General features: G+C 50.7%; 3 protein-coding genes across 4 annotated transcripts in view; 2 read left to right on the forward strand and 1 right to left on the reverse strand.

The window, feature by feature from the left end:
• Positions 1-6,464, forward strand: part of Mlph (melanophilin) — a 31,010-nt gene extending 24,546 nt beyond the window's left edge. The window contains exons 13-15 of the mRNA XM_051190776.1: positions 911-962; positions 2,882-2,982; positions 6,188-6,464. Of these exons, the coding sequence (XP_051046733.1) occupies positions 911-962; positions 2,882-2,982; positions 6,188-6,214 (180 nt within the window). The 3' untranslated portion in view covers positions 6,215-6,464. The remainder of the gene's footprint in view (positions 1-910; positions 963-2,881; positions 2,983-6,187) is intronic.
• Positions 6,465-11,943: 5,479 nt separating this feature from the next.
• Prlh (prolactin releasing hormone) lies at positions 11,944-12,829 on the forward strand. 2 transcript variants are annotated; one of them, XM_051190693.1, is made up of 2 exons: positions 11,944-12,102; positions 12,549-12,829. In XM_051190693.1, exons 1-2 carry the CDS (start codon positions 11,985-11,987, stop codon positions 12,710-12,712), a joined length of 282 nt encoding a protein of 93 aa, XP_051046650.1. In that variant the 5' UTR covers positions 11,944-11,984; the 3' UTR covers positions 12,713-12,829. The 2 variants fall into 2 exon arrangements, with proteins under 2 accessions (XP_051046650.1, XP_051046651.1); XM_051190694.1 differs by having other exon boundaries at positions 11,944-12,084.
• Positions 12,830-16,322: 3,493 nt separating this feature from the next.
• Positions 16,323-26,618, reverse strand: Rab17 (RAB17, member RAS oncogene family). Its single transcript, XM_051190695.1, has 6 exons — positions 26,452-26,618; positions 21,075-21,234; positions 19,127-19,278; positions 18,032-18,157; positions 17,273-17,366; positions 16,323-17,100 (listed from the first exon to the last, which is right to left on the reverse strand). Exons 2-6 carry the CDS (start codon positions 21,229-21,231, stop codon positions 16,991-16,993), a joined length of 639 nt encoding a protein of 212 aa, XP_051046652.1. The 5' UTR covers positions 21,232-21,234; positions 26,452-26,618; the 3' UTR covers positions 16,323-16,990.
• Positions 26,619-27,788: the final 1,170 nt, after the last annotated feature.

The following is a 27,788-nucleotide window of genomic DNA, read 5'->3' on the forward strand; positions in this document are numbered from 1 at the left end:
AAGAGCAGCATGGGGAAAATACTCTGATGGGGTGAGTGAAGGAGATGCCTGGGAGGAGAAAGTTCCATGTGCCTAGGGGATATAAGGAACAAGATTGGGGTGCTGTCTCCAAGCCTGCTCCAGGCCCTGCCCACCCTGGCCCAGGTACCCTCTGAGTAGCATAGGGCAAGTTCAGCCACTTGTCAGCTTATCAGTTCCAAGTGCTGTTGGCTTCTGTCCACTCTTTACCTGAGTTGCAGAACCTGGTTGGATAGGCAATGATACCTTGTGATATTGGCACATGAACCCCACTCAGGGAGGTGGGTGCCTGGCCAAGCTCAAATGTGTGGGGATGACTGGGCCCCGGGTCCTGACATCCATGGGATTCCTATGAGTCCCAAGAAGCCCAGCCAACAGGCTCCAAGCTCTGCCTCTGGGACCGACTACTTAGACACACTGAAGCTTCCTGAGCCTGGGGAACGTTTCTGTGGCAATTGGGCCATTTGCTCCCTCTGCTCCTGAAAATGTCAGACAGAGAATGGATTTCTTAGCATGTTTAGAGAGCTGGTCTCGTGGAAAGGAGGGAGGGGGGACCAACAGCCATGGGGAGCTGTGAGTTGATGTGTTACAGAGGAAGGTCATGGTGTCCACAGAAGATGAGTTCTACCATACAGTAGTAGGTAACAGCACTGCCATTCGAACCCAGGTCCCTGTACTCTTCCCAACCCACCACCCAAAGCGGGCAGTTCCCTGGCTTCTCTCCCACATAGGCACTAGTGCATGATTTAAAGATGCTATGCATTATTCCCACATTAAGACTCAGAATATTTGTCAGAGAACAGAAAACAGGCGACCTTGGTAATTCAAACCAAGTCCAAAATTAGTTCGAATTACACTTCAGGAACGCCCAGGGATGTTCTCTTCCTCCTAGGCGACGGCCGTGCCCTATCTCCTGAGGAGGAAGTATTCCCCCAGCAGTCAAGGTAAAGCCATCTACTCCTCTTCCTGTTTCGTTGCTACTGAGAAATGAGCTCAGGGAAGGAACACAGCCAGCCAGCTCCCTAATCTATGGGACCCACCCTAGGCCCTGTCTCAGCAGAACACCCAAAAAGACCCCCGTGACACCCCAGGGCCATGTGTAGTGTTCTGGGTGGATGTAAGCTAGTACAAGCAATGCTGGTAGTACCGGTGTTTCCATGGTTTCAGTATAAACAGTTCCTACGGGAAACACAGAGTATGAGGCAGTTAGAAGGCCTGGTCTCCTGATGATGACATCAGCTTTGTCCCGGGCACATGGAAGTGTACCAGTTACTTCTATCACTGTGAAAACTCTTATTGAGAAACTCAAGGGGGTGCTGGGTTATTCTGGCTTGCGGTTTCAGAGGGTTGAGTCTGTGCCTCCCCCATGCACTGGGCTAGCACACTGGGGTGGTGGGAGTGTATGGCAAAGGAGGGTCCTTTCCTCCTGCCAGATGGGAAGCAGAGCCCAGGAAGAGACTCCTCTTTGCATCCACTGAGGGTCCCAGCACATATCCAGTTCACCCGAAGATCATTGCTGGTACCCCAGGCCCTCAGCGTCAGGGTTAACATAGAGAGCGGATGATGAGGAGCTGCTGTTAAAGTTTTGGGGCTTCTGGGACACCATGGTTTAATCTTAAAGGACAGCTTCTGCCAACTTCCAAACACAGGAGTGTGTGCAACAAGGAGACAGAGGTGTACCCCAAATCCTCTTTGTGACAGACTGAATCCCACCAAGAGGCTGCTCACACTCAGCCCAAGGCCAGAGCATCCCACTGCCAGGCCAATCCCGGCCCTGAGTGTCCCTTTCAGGTTCTTTCCTACCACCATCTCAGTGCTAGCATGTGGCTAAGGTGGCTCGTCACTGGGTCTTTCAGGGCCAGCATGATACCATGGCAGAGCCTCAGGGCTCAATCCCTGGGTCTGCACAGGCCTCTCTGCTCCATGCTGTGATCCAGGGAACAGCTCTGTCAGGAACTTAATCCCAGAGATGAAATGTGTGTTTAGAATGCACCCTCGTGGGAATGGAATGACATCACAGCTGTGCGGCTATACATCAGCTCTCAAAAACAGATGAAAGAAGAGGAGAAAGCAGGGGGGAAGGGAGGGAAGGGAGGGTAGAAGGAGGGAGGGAGAGAAGGGAAGGGAGGGGAGGGGAGGGGAGGGGGAGAAGGGAAGGGAAGTGAATAGGGCACAGGCCTGATGTGTATAGCCCATCACTGAATGGGTCTAGAGAGACCATCAGGACTCTGGAGCACTGTGAGCCAATCCCGCTTCCCTCAGTCAAGAAACTGCCACCTGAGCCCTACAGGTGTCAGTTTTCATCCAAACCCCTCACCTAAACACGAACAGTGGGTTAAGGCTGGAGGCCAAGGCCCTCAGCTCTGCAGCCACAGGCCTAAAAGATTTCTGCTCCAAGGATCGGAGTCCCAGAACCACTCAGGTCCCCTGCCCTGTCACAAAATTACACTGTAGAAGGTACGTGTGCCCCTGACACAAGTATCCTAAGTCCCCTGTTATTCTTCCAGGGCCACAGAGAAAAGGGACACAAACTCCAATTCCAGGCCAGCAACCTAAAAGCTTTGTCCCTGCCCCCTTTCTCAGGGGACACCCCTGCCCCATCGCTTTCCCGCTGGCCCTGCCTCCCGGTCACTGGCCCCACCCTTTTCCTAGTAGCCCTGTATCCTTTCTTGGTAGCCCTGCCTCTTAAAAGAGGTAGAAGCATTCTGGACTGGTAACCACACAGCCACTGAGTACTCCTTGCAAAGTGTGTCACAGGGTGAAACCATCTCAACAGAGGATGGTGCTGTCCAGTGTCTGAGGTAGATAAGAACTCCTTTGGATTCTTTGGATGATTAAGCGCCTCCCCTCTATTTTCCCAAAGGCATAGAAGGTGGTTCTTTTGATCGGAAATCAGTGTACCGTGGTTCATTGACACAGAGGAACCCTAACGGGAAGAGAGGGACAGCCAGACACATCTTTGCGGTAATGTCTCTTCTCTCCACGTCATCTGTCAGCTTTATGTTTTTACTCTTAGTGGAGAGCAAAAGAGAGGTGGGAGGCAGGAGTAACCATCAATCTGCAATGGGAGAACTGAAAACATTTCTTTAAAGTACCTGAGGATAGCAAGGAGGAAAGAATGGCAGAATCACTAAGCACCCAGTTGCCAAAGGGCAGGCTCAGATCTGGAAAGGAACCGATCCAGAAGCTATAAGGCTGCTCTCCAGGGAGCGCTCAGGCCAGGCAGGGCTGCTGGATACAGAGGGTAGACCCTGAAAATCCTCATTTGACTCCTGAGGCCCTCAGTTCATCAACGAGCATTGGACACAAGGACAACTGAACTGTCTTAGGCCACTGTATTGAATCAGGAGCATGACACTGTGGCCTGTCAGACGACTAGATTGTGGCCCTCATCTTAGAGACATTCATGGTGACGGTGACAAGTGCCCTTAATCAAGGCCTAAACACACTTTGTGTTAGTTCAATGTTCATTACTGTAATGAAATAACACTAGGCAGGCAGGCTACTTATAGAGAAAATAGGCTTACCTGACTCACGGTTCTATCGAGTTCAAGGACATAATGCCAGCATCACCCCTTAGCAGAGGCTTGTAATGGTGGGAGCCTCTGTGAGAAGAGATCATTTCAGCAGGCAGGAGAGTAAGGACCATTCAGGAGTCACAGGAGCCAGATGAAGACTTTAAAAAGTGTATCTGTGTAAGGGTGTGTGTCTGTGTGGTATGTGACAGTATGTGCCATGTGTGTGGGCACCATCAGAAAGGCCATTGGATTCCCTGGAGCTGGGGTGGTGAGCCACCTGGATGTGGGTGCTGAGAGCCAAACTCAGGTCCTCTGGAAGAGCAGGAAACACTCTTAACCATTGAGCCATCTCCCCATCCCCCATGCTTTAGTGAGAACTCACTGGGCCCCAAGAGAATGTCTTTAATCCTTCCCAAAGGCCCCCAGTGACCTACAGAGCTCCCGCTAAGCCCTGCCTATCAAAGTCCAGTACCATACTGGTACCAAGCCTCCAATATATGTGAACCTCAAAATATGCCAACCCTTGTCCCCCATATCTCTCCCTACCTCTGTTTTACCCACACTGTCCAATGTTTACCTCAGCTTACTTCTAGTTTCAAGGGTGAGAAGAGACCTTCCTGGCTCAATTCTTCAAGCTTTGTCCAAGAAGACTGAGCTCCAAATTTACTATTTTCTTAAAAAGTTGCCTTGGGCTGGAGGTGTAGTTTGGTGGCAGGCTGTCTGCTCAGCATGCACAAGGCCTGGAGTTGGTCACCCATGCCACAGGGAAAGCAGTAGTTCTCTTGGGATGGTCTAAGTATTTATTTAAAATGTACGTCTGGGTCTACCTGCTATCTAGGCTAAATATTAACGCTGGCTGGGAAAGGGTATTTCAAATCATAGCATCAATGTGGCCTAAGACATTGTCCTCTACATGTGGCTCCCCACAACAGCCTTCTGCACAGGACATAAGTCATGTCCATAGTTCATGACAACACTGTCTCTCTGTGCCTTGGATCCCAAATGGAACCTCCTCCAAGGACAAGTCCCCATGGACCATTCAGCTCTTTGCTGTCTCTTAGAATTTAATGTGTGCTCAGCAGGCAAGTCTTAACTGAAATCTACACCCCGCACCGACCCTAATCAAGTTTATGTAGGCCTCACATGATGGGAGGGGTGCAGCCCTCAAGCCCCCAGCTAGCCCTTCTGCCACTAAGCAGGTGCTTTGGCCTGGAGGCCTGAGCCCTTGCCAGGAGAAGCGATCTCTGTCCTGGGAACTTCTGCTCACACTGTCTCCTGTGTTCTCTGAAATCATGTACAGGATGGGACTGAGTAAGATAATCCAGGGCATCTATTAATTCTCTTCTCCATCTCTGGTAGAGCTGCAGCCCGGGGAAGAATCCACAGTGAGTGGAGGCCGCTGCCAGTCAGGCTTGTGGCCAGGCTCTAGAGAGAGCTTCCACATAGGAGCTCAAAGAACCCACCATATCCTGTAAACTCATCTTCCTCGAGAGACAGAATGGAGCTGGTACCCCAATCCATCCTCTCGGTGTATAGGCCCTACTGGGGGACCCACAAGAATCATGGCCTCTCATGGTCATGAAATCCATGTTTAAAGGCTAGAGTGTCACAAGGTAGAGATGCAGAAACAGGAAGACATCCATGAGGTTGGGGACCTCGCCTTTGATGGAGTCTGCATGGCCATGGCAGCGAGTCTTAGGGCAGGGATGCCCTACACTCCACACTGAGGCTGGGAATGACACTGCCTGACCCTCGTAGCTAGAGGTGGTCATCCCTCAAGAGGAAATGAAAACAATAAAGGGCATGCCTGCCAATTAAATCCTAACCATCTGTAGGCCTTCAAATCAAGCTCCCTGCCTTTGAAAACTCTGGGTTTTCAAATATGTTCCATGTGAATGAGAAAACAGAGTTATAGAGAAGTTAAGCAAAAACAAAATTTAAAAAAAAAAAAACAAGAACCAAGGCAGTCAGGCATGGAGGTGGACTCCTTTAATCCCAGCACTCGGGAGGCAGAGGCAGGCAGATCTCTGTGAGCTCGAGGCCAGCCCGATCTACATGGTGAGTTCCAGGACAGCCATAGAGAGACCCTATCACAAAAGACCAAAAAAAAAAAATCAGACAATGAATAGACTAAGGCTAGTACAAAGCAAACACAAGAAACTAAGTAGTGTGTGCACATGTGAACACACAGAACCAGGGGCTTGCCTGTGTACCTGTGTACTGTGTGTATATTCACATACCTGCGATTGTCTATATGTATTCACACCTACATGTGTTTTTTCTCATATATACTCATGTCTATGTCTATGTGTGTAACCATGTGCCATGTTTATGCTGGCATGTACTCTGTGCATGCTCACATGGGTGTCAGTGTACATGCCTGTGTGTATGTCTGTTGCACAGAACATGTCTCTATGTGCATCTGCTGGTGTATGTACCTGTGCATGCCAACATGTGTGCATGCATGTATACATACATATATCTAAGTCTGTGTCTGTACTACCCCCGCCATGTGAACACCTGTATATGTGTGTTTCTCTATTACATCCCTATCTGTCACATAATCATGAGTATATATTTTACATCTGCATGTACACTTTGCACATGAACCCAAGTGCACACCGAAATGAATGTGTGTTTGTGCTCTGCAGAAACCTGTGATGTCTCAGCAGCCCTGAAAGAGGAGGTTCGCATCCCACATTGTCTCCTCCCACACTGGCTTCTTCTCACAGCTGCTTGTAGTCACCATCCCAGTGAGAAATAAGAACTTCCTGTGTGGATCCACTTGTGAGATGGCAGTTTCTCGGGCTTCTGACTGTCACCGGGCCACTGACCAGAGCCAGGGCACCTACCAGCCTCTGACCCTGCAGATACAAACAGATGTGATTTTCCCCTCAGATGATGCTCTCTATCTGAGGGACACCCAGATACCCTTTCATGGTGATCCTTAAACCCTGGTTCTTGGCTTTGTTGGGTCACATTCAAAGACGGAATGGAAAGAGATGGTTCAGCAGGGGCCCTGAGCATGTTCATGTTCCTGGCTGAGAGGGAGAGAGGCAGAAAGATGCAAGAGTGTCTTTGGGTATGATGGGAGAGTGTGCACTTTAGACAATGAAGAAGGAGGGCTAGATTCCTCACCCACCCCACAGACCTTGTTCTTCAAGTTTCCTGTGTGTCACAGACAGGAGCCATAACACTGATGTCCCCACCCCAGAATTCCACCCCCATGACCACCAACTATAGTGCCACAATTGAGGCCAAGCTCTAACGCAGGCTTTTGGGGTGCACTACATAGGGGACCTTACTCTCCTAGACACATCATGCTTTAAACACAGGTTTCTAGCTCACACACATGGCAGCTTTAGAGTTTATCAAGAATTCAGGTTTTCCAAAGCCGAGTGCATCAGAGCCAGTCTTACTCCTGACGGCGTAATCAGCTCTCCACAGCCAATCCCACCACCAGTGGGAGGGTGTCTCCTACTCCCGAGGCTACCTCTTTCCCACCAGCTTGTGTCATGTTCCAGAAGTCCAGAGAACACACAGGCCAAAGCCACAAACATCCTAGTGTACTCTGAGAATGAACTCCAGGAAGAAACCTCTCACTCGCTCAGAAACCCACGACTCAGGAGTCCCACGTTTGTTTCCGATGTCCTTCTAGCAAAGTACTGCAAAATAAGCCAATGACAACCACAGAAGTGTGTCCTCCTGAGTTTCAGAGGACAGGAAGTCCAATCAAGGTATCTGGGAATTGGCAGTGCTAAGGGGTAGGTGTCTCTTCCTTCTTCTGGGATTACAGCCATCCCAGTACACCTTGACTGTCCCCATCTCCTCCTTCATGTCCCCTTGCCTTGTATGATTCTGAACAGCTGTCTTCTTGTCAGGACACCATCTGTTGCATGTAGGGCCCCCTTTACCGCGTATGGTCGCCTCAGTCAATACACGTGCAGAGACCGTATTTCCGTAGATGGCTGTTCACTGACGTTCTAGATGGGTGTGAACTGGGGAGACACTGTCTGGCCCACTACAGGGCATGAGAGTTCAAAGACCTCAAAACCCCAAACAGCGGGGCCCTCATCGCTCTGACGAAAGCCAGGGGAAGCCTAAGAGGTGGGGCATCGGCCGAGGAGTTCTGTTCAAACGGGGAGGGAGGGAGTCCCTTTACTGCAAGGAGCAGAAATCCATGTACAACTGTGGGGAAAGGAACAGTTTTCTCCTGCAGCCCAGGGACACAAGCAGTCCAGTTCAGGGAGCAGGAGGGCGGGACACACCCTCACAAACTCCGCCTCTCCCCACACCCCTGCTCTCCATTTGTCTGTCAACTGTTCAGAATTCCGGCCAACACCCTATGGTCTCTTTGGATACAGCTCTGTGATTCCTCCAGTCTGACAGCCACAGCTCAGCTCACCATCCCACGGGGCAGTCACTTAGGGCCATGTACATCCTCGGTGCTGGCCACCTAGAGCAGGCCTGTACCAGACGAGAGATCCCTCTGTTGTGCCCAAAGCTGGTTTAAGAGTCCTTGCTTGGTTCTCCTGTCTGGGGTCCATGGCCCATTGCTAAGATGTAGGGAAAGATCCCTGATCCCTCTCTGTGGTCAAACCTCCATGCAACCCACTCCTCGGCTCTGAGGTACCCAGGCCAGGTTTGCAGCTGGGGTTCTGTGGGATGCTACAAGAGCAGCACAAGCCACACCTCACCTGCACTTTGCCACCTGCCTTTTGAACATCTCCAGGCACCCAAAGCACCCCTCAATTCTGCAGACCCTTTGCCTGGCACCATCAAGTATGGGATGAGGAGACTGGGCTGGGACCATGATCCTTGAGCTGCTTCCTACCCTGCCTGCTGCCTTCCATTTGGACTCTCAAAGGCACAATATGTCCCTACTACACTTTGATAAAGCTGCTTTGCTAAAAAGGACCCATGATCCTAGACACACGCGCACACGCACGCACACACACACACACACACACACACACACACACAGAGAGAGAGAGAGAGAGAGAGAGATAGAGAGAGAGAGAGAGAGAGCCAGACCCACAGAGATGTTCAGGACACTCACTCCCACTCCTAAGGTCTCACGGGAGTCCTCTTGGGCTCTAGCACTGAGCACACATCCAGGGAAATCTCCTCCAAGATGAGAACATGTCCCACCATGGCTGTTCTTACCAAGGTAGGAGGCCAGGCTATCACCATTGCTAATGCCTGAGCTATCTGCAGATGGACCTAAGGCACCAAGCAAACATTTAAAGCTCTCTGTGGCCCTAATCTACAGTAGTCTATGCCATCCTCCTTCTAGAGTTTCTTATCACACCCACCTCCTACCAGATCTCCCAAGGAGCCCACCAGCCAGAGCCCTGCTCCAAGGAAGAGAGAGCCATGCCTCGAGAACATAGACCTATTGACTAAGCCTCCAAAGGGTGAAGTGGTACCCTGATGTTTTTCCTGCAAGTCTGATGGTAGCCAGGAAACGATGACCCGGGGGAGTCCACCTGCTTTGTCTCTTCACATGCACTGTTCCTTCAAGAATATTCTATTATACTTAAAGGATATTTCATATAATCTGTAACTCTTGGTGTGGTGGTGACGGGTCCAAGTTAAATGACAGAATCTTACGGAGTCATTTTCAACGGCATAGACCTACATGTATTTTAACAATGCCAGGATGCGATGGTAGGAAGAATGAGGTTCAGTACCCGTAAGCAGGATGAGTGTACCCATAAGGCTCAGCGACCTCACCGGAAGGCGACACCGGAAGTGAAAGCATTGGCCTTTTCACGTTATCTGGGCTCTTCTCTATGTTTAAGTGCACTAATTTTCTTTCTTGTTGCTTGTAAATTACTTTTACTTTTTAGAAGGGTTTTTATTTTTTGTATGAGTGGGATTGGGGTGTGTACACATTTATGTGGGGACCAGAGATTAAATCTTCCTCAAGCATTTGTCTGCTTTCTTTTTTGTTGTTGTTGTTTGTTTGTTTGCTTTGATTTTTGTTTTGGTTTGTTTTTTTGAGTCACTGAACCTGGAAGTTATCAGTTTGGCTAAGCTTTCGGGCTCTTCCTTTCCAGCCCTGTCAACCTCAGCTTTGAGATTACAGATAAAGCACTGCTGCTTAGCACCTTTAAACTTTCTTATCATAGAAGTAGCCTTCTCTGTTTTGTTTTCACTTTTTGTTTTGTTTTGTTTTATCTAGACAGGCTAGTCTTGAACTCAGAGCAATCCTGCTTCACTTTCCTGAGTACTGGGATCACAGTTGTATACCACAACACCAAACTTCTGTTTGTTTTATAAAATAAAATAAAATAAACTTGGTGTGTCCTAAGTCATGGACTCAGGATGGAATAGAGAAATTTGTAGATAAGCTAGCTGAGGGGACAGCTGGAGTAGTAGGCGCCCACCTGGGTGTGAGGGACTTCTTGGCCACCATTTCAGGAAGCCATGGCTCAGGTGAGGCAGGAAAGGAGGAGAAGAACATTCAGTTTGATGGCCGCCTCCCATTGAGAGGGTGGGTGGACACGTAAGTGTGGAGTCTGCCCAAAGGCGAGCGTGAAGAGGGGAGGTTAATGTGTTTTAAAGCCACTTGGCCCAAATGAAATTATATAATTCAGGAAGGAACAAATCACACTGCTGATGAGAGTTTTAAAAAAAAAAGGTAAAAAGGAAGAAAATCAAAACGACAGAGTGTCTTGATGAGGGAGGAGTCGCAGTTGGGGACTGCAGGCTATAAGCAAAGACGACATCTCAAGGAGGGGACAGGGGGGCATCCATTGCCTCCTGTGTTGCTTTATAAAAGGTGAGCAGTCAGGCGGGCCTCACCTCACACCCAGGCAGCCTTGTTGCCACACTCAAGGGAGAGCGGGTGAGTAGCTCGGCAATGCTAGAGGGGTGGGTGTTGCTGTGTCTACCAGCAACTCTGCAAGGCTTTGTCCTGTCTGGCTTACTGGGAAGCCAGGTGTGGGCACCGAGCAGAGACAGCTACCCATAGTCTGTGGCCCAGGATCACACACCCTCCTGGGGACTCTGACACTCAAGGTCTATCCACAGTGGAGGGCAGGTGAAGGTGTCCCTCAGTGGGACACTTCCCACCTTCTCAAGCAGAGCCCAGAGGGCACAGTGGACAGACAGGTCTGCAGTGCTCCAGAGATTGGGTTGCTGGGACTCAGGAACCAGGGTCAACTAGCATTGTGGGCATCCATCACCTAGCCTGAGTGGATGAAGCCTTTATAATGATTCCTAATGGTACCGCCATTTCCTCTAGTTGGGGCTCCCCTGCTCTGTGTGGGACACCCCAGCAGTGCTGTGAAGAGGAGGGAGTGGGCATTTTAAACTCGGATGGATGGCTCTTTTTTATACGGTCAAGGAAAGGCTGGAAAGTCAAGGTCAGCTAAAGGGTCTTCAGATGAAGCCTGGAGCATCTTCTAATGGAATCTGAAATTCTGGGGTGGGGACAGGAGGTGTACTCCCGCAGAATACCCCTTCCCATACACAGCAGTGGCCCTCTCCTCTGTCACTCAAAAGGGCTCTGTGAGGAGAGGCAGGCACCACAGGCTCAGTCTGGAGTCTCAGCAAGCTAGGTCTGAAGTCCTGGGTTATTGTGGGGGCTGTGGGGTGTGCACTCACTAGGTTTGAAGGATGCTAAGTGTCCTCCATTGCCTGCCTGGCTTTCAGTGTCAGGAGATCCTGGGACATGTGTGGAGAAGGACCAGGCAATGAGGTCCCAACCCCTAACTACCTCTGAGATTGAGCAAATTGTTCCCCACCTCTGTTGCCCCCCAGACCTTCATATAAACCTGCTCCCCACCAAGATCTGGGTGCCTGCCTCCTGGCTCATCACACAGATGGACAGACAGGTGTAAGGAGTAAGGTTTTTCCGCCCACTGCTGGTTTTGTCCCGCCGCCGGGCCAGCCTCAATTAATACACCGAGACTCTGTATTTGATACAATGCTGTTGGCCAGGTACTTGTTTCTTATCGGTTAGCTCTGTCTTAAGTATTAACCCATTTCTATGTATTTCCATGTAGTCTCCTTACTGGGGAGTGGGGCAGGCGTCTGGTCTCCCCCCCACCTCCTGGTCTCTCCATGCTGACTCCTCCTTACCCTTCCTCTTTTCTCCTTCTCTCCTAGTCCCTCCTATCTTGCTTTCCTATTGGCCAACAGTGCTTTATTTATTAACCAGTATGAGAAACATATATACAGAATGACATCTCCCATCAGACAGGCCCAAGAATGCCCCAAGACAGCTGCCTGGGCAAACTCACACACCTCTCCTGAGAAGTGTAGCTATGTACACCAAACACATACACTTGTGTGCCTCACAAGCACATACATGTACCAAACACAAACAACCTAGGGTCTCAGCTTTGTACATACAACTTACTCTTACATGTCTACCCCCAGGCTATACCGTCTCCCGTGAGATCCCTTCTCCAGGGCATCATCGAGGAAGCCAGAAGCATGGCAAGTCTGAGAGCGTGGCTCGTGTGCTTGCTGCTGTTAGCCTCGGTCCTCCCAGGAGCTTCCAGCCGAGCCCACCAGCACTCCATGGAGACACGAAGTAGGTGCCTGGCTTATGGTGGGCAGCCTCACTTGACCTCCCCTCTGTAACCCCCCCAGATGCCTTGAGTGACCAGCACCTGAATGGAGCTCAGCCATCTCCTAAGCCAAAGCTACCTTGCCATGCATGCAGTCTGGAGGTTGACCTCTTGGTAATAAGATCCTGTTGAATGGGCCTCTTCCCAGAATGGTCCTGTCCCCCTGTCCTCACCATGCCCCTAGCCATCTTGTCTGGATCCCTTAAGAACTTGGCAGGGGGGCTGTGGAGGTGGGACAGGAAGGGAATATCGCTCCTGGTATAGATCCAAATTAATTTTCCAAAGCCACACCACTGCCCAGATATGCTCTGGCCAGTCTCATCATGTTGGGTGCCAACATGGCCCATTGCCCAGGTTTCCATCAGCTTAGGGACTCTGTGTGTGTGCCATGCATCCCATAATGCTGCTATGGCTCTCCCCTTTCCAGCCCCTGACATCAATCCAGCCTGGTACACAGGCCGTGGGATCAGGCCTGTGGGCCGCTTCGGCAGGAGGAGGGTAGCCCCGAGGGATGTCACTGTACCTGGCCTGCGGTGCCCGCTAAGCTGCCTCGCGCTGAATGGAGATGCCAAGCTCTCTCAGCATGAATGACAGCCCAGTTCATGAAGACAGTGATCCTGGGCCCAACACCCTCTTTCTCTTTACGCAGTCTCTCCTACCCTCCCTTTTCTCTGCTTTTCCTTCAGTCTAATAAAAGTGCTGTCCTTGTTTACTGTACACCTGTAGCTGTGTGATAACAAAGATGTCTTCCCTCTTGGGGGGTTAACCAGGAAAGAAGTTCAGAGTCAAGAAGGGGCTGCCCCCAAAACTGCTGAGACCCCCCTCCTTACCCGGCCCTGCGGAGCTTGATCGGGTCCTTTAATAACATGCATGGAGGGAAGGAAGTGAACACTGACCTCAGGGTTCCTGTAAATTCTTGTTCCTCCAAAGCCACACCGCTGCCCAGAAACGGGGTGCCCCCTCCTTGGCCATTTGCTCCCACAAGCTCTTACCTACCCAAGGCACCCTGAATGCATACTCAGCTTGTACACTGCATGAAGCCAGGGGGACCACACACTACATACAGTACGTAAGATACTTGATTCCAAAGAATGGCTATACAACGTCCCTGCCATGACCCATGTCCTTCTCTCAACATTTTCTAAGACTAATGTTTCAAACTATTTTGGGTTTGCTACAAAAATTAGAAGCTACAGAGCCCCATCCCCAGAGCTCCGTTCCCAGCACCCTGCGGAACATTCCAGCCCACAAAGCTACATAGTGCCATCGCCCAGAGCCTGTAGTGTCCATTAGGTTCGTACTCAGTACTGTGTCTGCTGTTGGGACAAATCCATTACTTGGCTCCACCAGTACAGTGACCCATGGTGTCCCTCACCACCATGAACATACCCTGCTTCTTGAGAATCCCAGAGAGACTTGACCCCAATCATGTGAATCCTATATGCCCCTTTTAAGTCACAATGCTGTCTCTATGCCCTTCCTTAAGCAACCTTGGAATGAGAGCACGCACACACACCCTACTTGGGTACCTGAGTCAGAGTAAGTGGAACGCCAACACAACGCTGCTGGCGTCCTTACAAAAGGGGGAAACTTGGACAGAGTCTTAGGGACACTCCATGGGAAGCTGGGGCGGCAATGAGGCTCACCTGCCACTGGATTCTAGCAGCCTCATCAGCCAGTACTGAGGCCTCCTTCCAGCTCAGAAAGTGCTCCCCTACCCACAGACCAACCCCCTCAGCTGGGGGTCACCCGGCTGCCATCTAAGCTGTTCTAGTCAGGCTACACTCAGGGTATCTGTTGTATGACTGGCATGCTGTCTCCCTTCAGTTCTCTCCACACCCTGTGCATTCCAGCATCTTCCAAAACCACCTGCGCCTGGGGCAAAATGACCTGCAGCTGAGGCTCTGGTTCCGGGAGTGGCTGGGTCTCAGATGAAGGTCTAATGACCCTCCCCACCCCTCCTGCTGTGCAGGCTGGATCCTGTTGAAGGCAGCCTTTGGGACAGGATGGTGACAGCAGCCACGCTTGGAGGACTGCCTTCTACAGCCATTCTCCAGGAAGCGACCGTCTCCCTACCCAGAAAGATGAGTGGAGGCATATTCATTTTTTCCACAGTCCTGGAGCAGTTTTAAAATATGCAGGAAATTCTGAAAGATGAGTGTGATGACCATCCCACCTGAACACACCAGTTATCCCGTGTGCTGTCTTCCCTCTACCCCTCCTTGTCCTAGAGTCCCCTATACCTGGTGGTGAGCTGCAGACACCAAGGCATTGCCTCCAAAAGGCTCAGCACATTTCTCACAAGAATAAGACAAAAGGCGAGCCTGTAAAAGTCAGTGAGTGCGTGCACAATTTTTCTCCGTCCCTGATCTCATTGCTCTCTTTAGTCACAATGACCTTCTGAAGCACCCGGTGGGCTGTCCTTTAAAATGAGTCCTGCTGATTATCCCCCTGGTGGTGTCCCTGGCACTGCCCCTGCATTTCCTGTCATAGAAAAGGACTGGGCCATAGCAGGACACTGCTCCCCTGTCCAAAGGCCCTGGGTCCCACCTCGACATGCTAACCTTGACCGTGAGCTTAGGGCCCTGCCTCTCGGCTGTAAGAGATTTCTCCAGTGTGATTCCAGGGCATCATTGAGTCTCACCTTCTGGGTGGGGGAGCACGCAAGGAAACTGCATGGTACCAGATCCAGTCTTGGGCTTTCTGGTGGAGTGTCAAAGGGAGCAATACTCATCAGTCTAGACAGAGGGAAGACTGGCAACCAGACAGACAGACACAAATCTCCCTGGTGTCTCCCCACTTCCTGCTGTCTCAAAGCAATGACTTTGCTTTTAGGAGGTACACCTGAGTGTGTAGGCACCTGGGACCAAACGAACGGGAGGATTTGCCTTAGGTAGTACTGGCGCGCCACCTAGTGGTCTTCTGGGCCAGGGCCTCTCATTACCTATAGATGGGGCTCCTATGTTTGTGGGATGATTCCCTAGCCCTGATGGACACCTTAGGGATGAAGGGGCCAGCCCAGCCCAGGATGCCAGAATATTCACTTCCCTAATTCACTTGTGCAAGTGTCATTGTGTGGCCACTATCCATCTCCCCTAGACATCAGAGAAGCAGTTGCACATCAACAGGCCTCACTAGCAAATGGGCCTGGGGAGAGTGGGGGAGACTCTCCCAAGCTGCACTTGACATTTCCTTGCCGATCATGAGAACAAGCTCCCGAGGCCAGGCCCACATCTGTCCAGTGGTCACAGGAGTTTCCTCTAGGTTACATCAGGACTCTTATCAATACCCAAATAGTCAGGGATATTTCCAGGCCCCAGAACTGAAGCTAGACTCCTCCAGGGGTGCAGTGCACCCAGAAGGCTCCTCCCAGCCCCAGACAAGGCTCTCCTTGGACTGAGCCTCGCTTGAAGCTTGAAGGCATGAAGCTGGGTGATTCCCCCAGGCAAAGCCAATTAGATCGGAGGGCACAAGACTACCAGGCACCAACAAGCACCTGGCCAGCCGGAGCTCACTTTGGCTGAGAAGTTGGAGCAAAGTGGGAAAAAGGATTCCATGTTTGTCCATTTGAGCTTACAGTAGACACAGCTGGGCCACTTTCCTCGGTGAGGTAACAATGTTCCATTTTGCGGCATTCTCTGCAGTTTGTTTCTGTCTATTAGTTGTGTTGTTTTGTGTTTGTTTTGTCCCTCGGTGAGGCAACAATGTTCCATTTTGTGGCATTCTCTGCAGTTTGTTTCCGTCTGTTAGTTGTGTTGTTTGTTTTGTCTGGGTTTGTTTCACTGCGCAGCTCAGAACACCCTTGCATTCTCCAGCATCAGCCTTACATGCCCTGGGATTATATCACCACACCTAACAACGGTGTGTCATTATTCAAACTCAACACTTGTCACACTTCCAGAAGCAAAGATTTGTTTTAAAAGCCAATTGCCGCTTTTGAAATACCCCCACCTTGCCATAGCAAATGTCAAAAGAGAGACCCTCTGGGACTTTCCTCCCTACACAAGGACCTGAGATTCTCTATAAAGACAAGAACTCATGCAGTTACCACAATCACCCCAGGAGAGACAGCCTACACAGATCAATGCCCATGCTTGTTACACTCACCTGGCGACCCCATCATGTTTAATGCCCACAAACCAGTCTAATGTATGCAGAAAGGCTGTCAGGCTGTGGGTCCTAGTGAAACCTTGTGAAGTGGTCAGATTGTCAAGACATTTAATATTTAGAGAGAAGGATACATGGACAATACAATGGAGGCTCTAGAGTTCTGGCACCACCTGATAGAAGCCTGGTTCTGTTCACCCACAGCTGAAAGGGGACACTTCTATCCCAGGCACTCCAGACTCTGTCTCTCCAGGGTCACATCATCTCTCCATTTTTTTCCTTGCACTGATGCTGTTATCAGCCCCCTTAACCCTGGCAATTCCCAGGTCCACAGTGGTCCAGTTATGGACCAGCTGCCCCAGGATGAAGCATCTGTCTTTCCATTGCATGGATCAAAGAATTGTTCCAGTCCATGATTCTGCTCTGCTTCATTTAACTGTCCTGTGTTATAGCAAGGCAGCTAATTGGGACAGCTCAGGTTTGACGGGCACACTAGCTCAGGACATCCAGGAATCAGGTGGGATCTGGTAAGGAGGGGCTGACAGTCTTCTGGGACAGTTCCCGCCAGGTTTGGCAAGCAGTTATTATGAAGGAAGCCAACATCTGGAAGCCTCCAGGGCTCAGGCATCATTCATCTTCAACAGAGAATATGAATGAACGTAGAGCCACCAGCCTTGTTCTGAAGATGGTTGAGGACCTCTGAGGCACGGGCTGAGATGTCCTCCACACACTCCCCTGCAGTGGCAGAAACTATGGCATCTATCATGGACAGCACTGGCTGTGCCTAGCAGCAGGTTCCTGGTTCAGAACCACAGCCTCGCCTTCCTGTGAGCTGCTTCCCCGGTCTCCAGCTCTCTGCAGTAACTCCTGGGCTGTAGAAAACAGGGGCTTACTGAAGAGGGAATCTCGGCACCCCCAGAACCCTAACTCAAGCACTCCACCACTCTTCCCCACACCCCTCCCAGCCCCAGGAACACCAGAAGGCCGTCCAGGGGAAGAGGCACAGTGGGAAGCTCCACACTCCTGCAGAGAGCCATCACTCACCAACCGTGCTGAAGACCTCAGACACCTGGTAGTTCAGCTTGGCCGAGGTTTCCATGAACAGCAAGTTTTTGCTCTCCGCAAATTCCTTCCCTTCCTGAAGGAAAAAGTCAGCATGTTTAACGAGAGTCCCTTCTTGACTCACAACAAGAAACTGGAAAATCCCAGCACTCAGGAAGCTGGGGCAGGGATTGTGAGTTCCAGGCCAGCCTTGAACACATAAGACCTGCCTCAAGACAACAGATAAAAGACTGGTTATGCTGGGTCACATGTGTGTGCACACTCTTCACACAGACTACCCCATACACACGTTCTCTGTATGCATATATGTACACACGTACACCTCCTACATGACTCTCCAACCAAAAGGGAAAATAATATGGAATCTTCTGTATTTCTGCACCCATGAGTGCATATCCATGTGGGATTTCATGTGGAGGTATTAACATGTATGACTTTGGAGGCATGTGGTGTGTGTGTGTGTATGCTTATGAAGAGTATATTCATACATGACTCCATACATGTGCTTATGAAGTATGAGCATATATAGAGTATGAGCATAGGTAGAGGGATCATGTGTGTGGATGCAAGTGCAAGTCTCTAAGTGGGTACATGAGTTCCAGAAGCATAGTGTGAGTGAGTGTGTGTGTGTGTGTGCATGTGCGCACATGCGTGCATGTGGTGCACATGTTTCAAGGTCTCAAAAGCCCTCAAGTACACCTAGACAAGGACTCCCTCCTGCTGCCTCCCACTATGTGGCACCTGGAAGGTCACTTCCCGCTCCTCGCCGAGGTCCGTTTTGTTGCCGACCAGCATCACCACCACCTCTCCTGGGTGGAACTCCTTCTCCAGGTCCTCCAGCCACTGCTGGGCCTTGTGAAAGGAATCCTGAAGAGACAGAACAGAAACCATGCTGGAGTTCTCCTTGTTTAGCCAGGAGAGAAAAGCAAATGTCCCATGAGGGCACATGGCCACATCAAGGCCTTTTTCCAGAATGCAATGCCAAGAGACTGCTCTGGTCCCCTGGGAGGGTAGCCAGGATGGGCTGGCCCTGGTAGGGGAGGGCTCTGCAACCAGGCCACACACCAGAGAGCCAGGTCAGATGGCATTTGGGGTCAGGAGCTCCACTCTGGACACCATTTTATCAAGAGTGTTTGAGAGAACTATTATCACCCCAGCCTAGCTCCTAACTGCAGCTCCTCATAGGCTAAGTGGGACAGGGCGGGGGGGGGGGGGGGACATGGCGGGGGGGGGGCTGAATCCCTTGGCACTTTTCCCCTGACCTCTAGAGTCGAGGTTGATGTGGGGAGCCTTCTCTTCACACTCCTGGACCTGTGCCCAACACAGACTTTCTGGATCCACTGGAACTTTCTATCTGAGACCCTCTCCCAAGTCTGTTGTACCCAGTATGGCTTCCTGCCTCCTATCCAGTATGACTAGTCCCCACTTCCCTACCTCCTCTTAGAGGCTCTGGGGCAGCAAGCTCACCCTGCCCTAGGCCAGGTTGAACACACAGACACGTGAGTCCCGTTCTTCAGCATCATCTCCTTGTGTGCAGTGTTCTACACCCCCTCCCCGGTGATACAAGATGGATGGCCTCTGGCGGTGGGCTGGGTCTGTGACAGCCCTCTGCCATGTCAGCAGCACACTGGCACCAGCGATGGTGGTGATGTGTGGGTAAGAAGTGCGCCAGGAGACTGCAGAGAAACAAAGCCTAACTCTGGGCGTGAGGGGTTACCAAGAGGGCTACCTGAATGAGGCGAATAGTTTGGACTTAATGGTCCCTTTTCGTTGATGTGGCGGTTGCCATAAAACATGGTACAGTTGCCTGGGGGAGGAGGTGGGAGGTAACCATACCTTCCGAGTGATATCGTATACCAGGAGTGCGGCATTGGCACCCCGGAAGTAGAGGTGGCAGACACTGTGGTATTTCTCCTGGCCGGCTGTGTCCCAGATCTCAAGCTTCAGAGATGAGGAGCCCATATCCACCACCTTTGTGAAGAATGCACCTGTGGCAAGGAGGCCAATAAGAGTTTGCTGGGGATAACGTGGCCATCGGTGGCTGCTAGTGCGTCATGGCGGTTTATGCCCAGCAGCCCAGTGAGAGGCAGCTAGGTACATGTGGATGCAGGCTGAGTAAATGCCTGTTCTGGAAGCCAGAACTTCCCTACAAAGCCAAGTGCAGCTGGCAACTATTTCATATCCTTATCGGTTTCCACCCGGGGTGTAGCTAAACCCTTGGAATGAGGTAAAAGACTTCTGAAGGAGTTGGAAATGGAAGTGGGTGGGGAGGGGGTTAGGGTGGGGGATGAAATTCTCAAAGAATAAATTACAAATATTATAAGTCTTTTTTTAATGTATACAGGTGCTATGTCTGCATGTATGCCTGCAGACCAGGAGAGGACATCAGATTGTGAGCTGCCATGTGGATGCTGGGATTTGAACTCAGGACCCCTGGAAGAGCATCCAGTACTCTTAACCTCTGAGACATCTCTCCAACTCTATATGCTTAGAGTGACTCAATAAAAAGTAATTAGAGACAAAATCATCAGGGGTAGGCATAAGCAGACTTCATGGCCCAGACCACTATTGTATCACAGCCCACACACACATCAGAAATGCAGCAAAGCTAATGAATGACTCAACATGCTGCCCAGCATGCGACTTCAAAAACCAGTCAGTTCTAACATCAGCTAACGGCAGTGACTAGAAGCAAAGGCAGCTAGAATGTCATTTAGTTTTGCCCAGGCTTCCTAAGGATTGTCAAGGTGTCTTTCGAAAAGCTGAACTTCAGGGCTGGAAAGATAGCCAATGGCAGAGTGCTGGCCTCATACACTTAAGGCAGCCCTTAAGTTCGTTCCCCAGAGAGCCCCAGCACCAGGAACTCTACCCACCCCAACCCCTGATCATGCCATAGCTCGTTCTCTCTGACTGGGCCTCTGACCAGACACTCGGGAAGCTAAGAAAACAAAAACAAAAACCCAATGGGTACTGAATAACAAGAATGATAGGCATGAGGTGGGGTGGGGTTGCTCTCTAACCTGTCCTTGCTCCGAAATAAAATATGCCATGTATGGGGGCACACACTTATCATCACAGCACATGGAAAGCAAAAGCAGAGGATGGAGAGTTCCAGGCCAGCCTGAGCTACATAGTGAGACCTTGTCTCACATACATACATTCACATACATGCTCACATACATGCTCATATATATTTACTTACATCCTCACATATATGCATGCTCATATGTATACACACATACATGCAGCAAACACACAGACAGGTTTTCCCTCTCTTCCCTTATAGCATCCCCAGCCCAGATCTAGTAGACCAAACCCAAGTAGAAAGAAGGTCAGTATGTGATGCTGATTAATTGTACAGGCAGTGTGAAGTTAGAGCTACAATCATGAGAATGCAGTGAGGACCAGGAAAAGGCGAGGGAAGCCTAGGTACATAGTGTCGGGCATAGAGCAAGTTCTCAATAAAGTTAATTAGGGAGCCTCATTAGCTAGCTGGAGGGCAGCTAGAAAGAAGGCCCTCCTCAAGCCCCCATACTCAAGACTTCTATGACGAGCCTCTGCCCCTACATCTACACACATACACACAAATGCCAGCTGGGCTGAAACCTGACCCCTAGTGAAGGTTGTTTACACACACTTCCAGAACAGTGTGCCTGCCTGCCCTTGATGGGCAAGCCAGTCCCTCCCTGCAATCCCAGCATACCCAGCCTTGGGTTTTAAGACAGGGGCCATCCTGAAGCGGACCACATTCCCATCTGTCCCTACCAGGGCTCTCCTCACTTACACCCCACCGTTGGCAAGACATTGCTGAAGTCCTGCTTCATGTACCGAAGGACCAGGCTGGTCTTGCCCACAGAACTGCTTCCAAGCAGAACCAGCTTGCTCACATAGGGCTGGCCAGAAGTAGTGCTGATCTGTGACAGCCCAGCAGCCTGCGCCATGGCCTGCAAACAACAGAAGAATGAGGTGGGTAGGAAACCTCAATAAGTCCAACACACAGACACACACACACACAGACACACACACGCAGACACACAGACACACACACACAGATAGACAGACACACACACACACAGACACACACACACAGATACACACACACAGACACACAGACAGACACACAGACACACACACGCAGACACACATACACACACACAGACACACACACACAGACAGACAGACACACACACAGAGACACACACACACAGATACACACACACAGACAGACAGACACACACACACAGACACACACACGCAGACACACATACACACACACACATACACACAGACACACACACAGACAGACACACACACACACACGCAGACACACATACACACACACATACACACAGACACACACACAGACACACACACAGACAGACACACACCCACACACACAGACACACACACACAGACACACACCCACACACACACACACGCAGACACACATACACACACACATACACACAGACACACACACAGACAGACACACACAGACAGACACACACCCATACACACACACACACACACACACACACACACACACACACACACGCAGAGGTGGGTGCTTCCTAGATAGAAGGCAGCCGCTGTGCTGGGAAGCTGTCTGCTGCGTGAGCAAGGGCCTCCACCAGCATCACATGAGCTTTCTTAGCCTAATTCGCTCACACCCTGTTTCTCACTGCTTACAAACTTACCCCAAACACACAGGGAGGTCAAAAGCACCTGCACACCTCTCCATTGTTCCTGGATTAAAGTCAGACCTCCCAGACCCAAGCGGGTGCGGCTCTCTTCCTGTCTATGTCAGCCTATGCTTCCCAGGACTTGCCTTTTCCCTCAGATCCTCTGTTTTCCCCTTAAAACTTCGCTCTGTAGTACAAGGGGAGTCATCTAGGGCCAGGAATGGTAAGATACACCTACAATCCCAGCGTGCCCGAAGCTGAGGCTGGAGGATGCCAAATTTGAGATCTGTCTAGTCTACACAGTAAGACTCCATCAAACAAGAGGGAGGAGGGGATGGAGGGAGTGAGGGAGGGAAGGAGGGAGGAAGAGAGGAAGGAAGCCAGGCACGAGGCAGGGGGCAGATATCTGTGTCTCAAGGACTTCAACACACTCATCCTTTCTGTTGTCTTTGAGGCCCCAGAGCCCAGCTCTGCAGTAAAAACCCAGAAGCCCTGTGTGACGTTAAGGACAGCAGCTTCCAGGCACATGTCAGACTGTGCAGGAGCTGTGAGCCCGGCACTCACTCTCACCGGAACTCCCAAGCTCCCAAGGAAACTCCATAGACCGGTGAACTCTCTCTCTTTCTTTCTTTTCTTTCTTTCCAAGACAGGGTTTCTCTATGTAGTCCCAGCTGCCCTGGAATTCAATCAGTAGACCAGGCTGACCCTGAACTCACAGAGATCCGCCTGCCTCTGCCTTTCTAGTGCTGGAATTAAAGGCGTGCGCCACCACACCTGGCATCTTCCTTTCCAAACCACGTGTGAAGACATGAGGTTTCTTGTGTCCCGGGCCTATTGCTGGTGACCTCCCTGTGCTGCCGTGGCCACATATATTCCCGTGAGCTCTGCATGGGGCCAAGGTCCAGAACAGAAGTCTCATCTCACATAAACAGCACAGGGCAAGAAGTTTTTTGAGTGTGGCGTCCCCAACCCAGAGAAGGCTGACAATACCTGGTCGTCTCTTTTTTATGTTCACAGCCCCACCCCCACCGCCTGGTTCTGCAGTGTCATAAAGTGATTGAAAAATGGAGTGACTGTGGTGTCATTCCTCCTGTTTACTCTCTGGACCACTTCTAGGAATGTCCCCTAATTAATGTCTACGCCCATTATGGGTGGCCAGTCTCTCAAATACAGCCTTTCTGACACCACAGTGGGCAAAGGCTGGGTGGGAACAGAGTGGGGAGGTAAAGGGAAGGTAGACAGGAACCACAGCACAGACCACGTGAGACTCCGGTGACAGAAGAAAAGACGTAACACAGACACGAGGTCTCACAGAATCCTAATACCAAGGAGCAATTGTAGAGAGAGTTAGCTGGAGTCCTAGAGAGAATGCTCTAGGTTTCCTTCTGCCACTGGGAGGCGCTCAGGCCAGCAGCACAGCAGTGACCAGCAGCACAGTAGGCTTGTGGCCTTTCTCAAGGGACCTCTAAAGCTTCCCCGTGCACTGGTTTCAGGGCAGGATCAGAAACAACTAAGTAGTTTTTTAATGCTTTTTAAAACCCTATTCGCCCATCTGGTGGTTTGAGTAAAAATGGCCCCATAGGCCCATAGGGAGTGGTACTATTAGGAGATGTGGCCTTGCTGAAGTAGGTGTGGCCTTGCTGGGGGCAGACTTTGAGGTCTCAGAAGCTCCAGCCAGGCCTATGGTCACTGTCTCTTCCTACTGCCTATGGATCCAGATGTAGAGCTCTCAGCTCCTTCTCCAGCACCGTGTCTGCCTGTGTGCCAACAAGCTCCCTGCCATGATGATAATGGACTAAACCTCTGAACTGCAAGCCAGCCCCAATTAAATGTTTTCCATTATAAACACTGCCATGGTCATGGTGTTTCTTCACAGCAATAAAACCCTAACTAAGACAACCCAACATCACAACATCACAAAAATTAACTAACTCAAAATTAAAATGCAGATGACCAAAGCCAAGTCCAAGAGCCACTTCTAGAATTGCCTTTGTTTCTTTCAAGTCTGGCAGCAATGTCTAGCACATAGTAGGTGCTCAGCACATGTCTAAGCAATGGATGGATGGATGGATGCATGCATGCATGTAGTGGTGGATACATGGGTGAGTTGATGGATGCAAGAGTGAGTGAATGGATCTGTGGGTGGGTAGATGGACAAATGATACGTAGAAAGACAGCTGCATGCATAGTTGCATAGATGGAGGTGAGTAAGCAGATGGATGGATGGATGGATGGATGGATGGATGGATGGATGGATGGATGGGCAGACGGATGGATGGGTGGGAGGATTGGTGGGTAAATCCATAGGTGAATAGGTGGTTAAGTGGGTGGGTGATTGGTTAGAGTGGATGGTGGATGAATCAGTTGCCTGAAAGGTGGATGGACAAGATAAATATTTTACCCACCACCTATGTTTTGAAGTATCTGACTGAACTGAGAGAGAGAGAGAGACAGAGACAGAGAGAGAGAGAGAGCAGTCAGCCTCCAAGAGTAATATTGGCAGCCTCCACCCAGAAACTCTACCCTTTGTGCCTAATGGCAAGCCGGAGTCCAGAATCCTGAATAAGGACCAGGAAGCACACGCTGTCTTGGAGCCCAGGCACTGCCAGGAGCCATCTGTCAACTCCACACCAAACAGGTCGGGCTCTTCCTTACTAAAGCTCTGGTCCTGCTCACTCTCATCAGCAACAGTCTCCTGCCTGATGCAATACCTACCACCCTAGCTCCTCCACCGTGTCTCCACCCCCAACAACCAACAACATAGACCACAGGCCAGCCATCATGGGGCCTCACTCCCAGTTCCCCTTGGTTGAAGTGGCCTATGGCATCAGTGGCTCAACTTTCACACTGGTTTGTGACCACCACCCTGCAGCTGGATTTCCTTCAATGAGCTTGTCCCAGCCACTGAGGGAGCTGAGGCGCCGAGGGAACAGTAGGCGCTCACTCTCTCCTGAATGAACCCGGAAGTGGCTCCACAGAGTCTAACTGGATTGACGTGCTTTCTGCCCTGGGCTCCCATGCCAGTCATACTCCCGTTCCAGATGCTTGTTGGACAAGTGCCTGGTGTACTTGCAGAAAGGGACAGAGCTGCCAGCTGGCATTGAAGACCCTGCACGGGTCACTGTGGGACCCGCCTGTACATATATAGTTCAGACAGGGCTGTTGAGAGCCCAGCTGCCAGGGCCTCCAGAGAGAGACGAGGCGGGTACGTTCTCTGAGCCCACCTGATCCCGCACAAAGACACCTGCCAAAGAGGAGGAGGAAGTCTAAGGGCCTGGCACAACCCCCGTGGGACAAAGGCCCAGGAGATTCTCCAGGCACAGCCGGAACTGGAGACTGCTGTTTTTATGCTCTCCGGGACTCCCGAGGCACTAGCTGGGTCTAGCTGCTGGTGGAGTGGCAAGATGGACAGTCAGCCTCAGGACGGTACAGGGGAACTCTGCCTTGGCACCTCCAAACCAGTGCGGATGTGTTCAGCACTCAGGATGCCGAAGCAGGGGATTGCCAAAAGTTTCAAGCCATTCTGGGCTACATAGAAGATCCTATCTCAAAATACAAAAGGAAAACAACAAAACAGCTAAATAAATAATCCTAGAGCTTTAATGTGATCATATACTCTGCCCTAAAAGCATAAAGCTTGGTCATAACATCAACTGCAGTGTCTGCACAGCTTTGTCACATTCCTACAAATTATCTCACTTAAATGGCTCATTTCCCCACTACTGGGTTGGTTTTTTTTTTTTTTTTTTAATATTAATTACTTTTCTCTGTTGTAGATAAGACCACAGTAGATGCTTTCATATTGCTTTTTGAGTGACTCTGTGATGCAGGTTTCCAACAGTAGCAGCTGGAACTCTCTGTACTGAGAGAAAAGTGGAAGTGTGGTACCTGCCCCCCCCCCTAGAATCTAGATCTTTCTGAAGGCAATGGCTGCCAGGCTGTGAGTAGGAGTCTCTTCTCATCCCCACGTGGTAGCTTCTCCAGCTGTCACAAGCCTGCCTCTCTTTCGCCAAAGGAAAAACCGGGCAAGGAAGGAGGGAGTTCGGTGAGGCTGTACCCCGTCCTCCTTGCCCAGGTCCTCAAAGCCGTTCATTCAGAACAATGTGGCAGTTGATATGAGAGACAAAGCACACTGCAGATTAGAAGGAAGTTTTGGAAGAATGTCTGCCAAGCTCCTGTTATTGCTTGAGCCTCTGCTGCCATCTGAAAGAGGCCTCGTTAGAAGGCGTCTCCTCACACTGGCAGTTTATGTTCAAGGAAAATTCAAATGCTATTTCCTTCCCAGAATACGACCTCGGGAACCACCTGTGATCCAAACAAGGACACTGTGGGCCACGAACAAACACAAGGAGTGTATTGTTTCAGCTCTGCCTCTGATTAAGCTCCTGAGAACACAGAGCTACACATCTGCATGCACGTACACACTTACACACACACACACACAGCACCCTGCAAAGTCCGGTTAAAACAATGACTCACCTGTTCACTTTGAGGAAGCACGACAGACCATCATCCCACAGGACCCCAGCTGGTTCCCTTTCAAACCCTCCTCCCTCCCACTGGCTGTGCTGCCCTTAGGTGCTGGATGGACTGGTCAGGGGCCTGCCAGGGCAAGATGGGAGGAGCTGTGTACCACTGGACAACCAGCAGTGGAGCAGAGGAAATAGGAAGGCAGCCGTTCCTGCCAGGGTCCCAGCCTGCAGGTTAGGCCTCTACTCTTCCTGCAAACCCCAGAGCAAAGTCCCCACATGATCATGTGATCACCTGGGCCGGAGTAGGCTAGAAGTCACATTCTAGTTCTCTACTGGCCTCACCCAGCTGCAGCCCAGAATCTCATCCATTTCCGGGTCTTGCCTGTTACAGCTTATACCTGAAAGCATCACAGATTTGCACAACAGCTCCTTGGTTATATGAGCTCACTTCTTAACTCTTTATACAAACAGCTCAAGTCGAGGAGGCATCCCAGGTGGGCAGGGCCAGGGGCCAGAGCCTGGGAATGGTGTACCCTGGGGCAGGTAATTGCCTAGGTAGGGCTGGAGAATCCCCAGAAGAAACTCTAGGCTGAAGGAAGATGGGCAGATGAACTCACAACAGCATGGTTGGGGCTCCAAGGAGAGTTCAAGACTCAGGGCCGCAGTGTTAATAGGTAACTTTCAATCTGATTATTAAACTGTTGAAACTGTGGACCCGGAAGAAGTGGGGATTCCCTCAGGAATCTCATCCTGGGGAACACATAGCCAGGAAAGAGATTTCTAATATGCCAGACCACCTTAAAATATGAGACCGAAGCTCAGATGAGCATGGGTCAGTGGTGGACAGGACCACACCTGTCTGGGACTGCTAGATGTGCCTATCCTCGGCCTTCTATTTAAGCTCTGATCTTGCTGCAGACTGGCTTGAGGGTGAGCTGGACCTCTTTTCCCTTCTTCCCAATGTAGCCACATTGAATAACTCTCCGATTTCTGCTTTCCACTTTTAATTTGGTTCTTTTCATTGGCTTATTAAGGATGGTTGGTCAACCTTCCTTGGCACAGGTTGGGTACCTCCAAGTCTGATAACAATAGCATGACAGACAGGAAACAGAGGGCTCTGAGGAGGAACTGGGCCCCTCCTTATAAGTCCTGAAGATTGGGAAGGCTTTAGTGCATAGCAACTAAGCTGCTGAGTCTCTGCAGGGCACAGAGAAGCTGGAGAGGAAGTGCGTGCATGCATGTGTGTGCAGCAGGCCCTCTGATGTGTCCCTTCTGGAAGTTCATAGCTAGAGATTTGTAGGAAGTGCTCTGAGCAGAGGGCCTGTGGTGTCTGTGAGGAGGGAG

Source organism: Phodopus roborovskii, unplaced genomic scaffold (genome assembly GCF_943737965.1).
Source record: "Phodopus roborovskii unplaced genomic scaffold, PHOROB, whole genome shotgun sequence".
Lineage (NCBI taxonomy): Eukaryota > Metazoa > Chordata > Mammalia > Rodentia > Cricetidae > Phodopus > Phodopus roborovskii.

Bases quoted from the DNA above. Each gene is read 5' to 3' on its own strand.
- Rab17 (XM_051190695.1), bottom strand. From the start codon at position 21,231: ATGGCGCAGGCTGCTGGGCTGTCACAGATCAGCACTACTTCTGGCCAG. The intron at 18,158-19,126 runs GTATGGTTACCT...CTGTCTCTTCAG, and splicing joins TATACGATATCACTCGGAAG to GATTCCTTTCACAAGGCCCA. The intron at 17,101-17,272 runs GTGAGTGATGGC...TGTTTTCTACAG, and splicing joins TGAGGTCTTCAGCACGGTTG to CCCAGGAGTTACTGCAGAGA.
- Prlh (XM_051190693.1), top strand. From the start codon at position 11,985: ATGGCAAGTCTGAGAGCGTGGCTCGTGTGCTTGCTGCTGTTAGCCTCG. The intron at 12,103-12,548 runs GTGGGCAGCCTC...TCCCCTTTCCAG, and splicing joins AAGTAGGTGCCTGGCTTATG to CCCCTGACATCAATCCAGCC.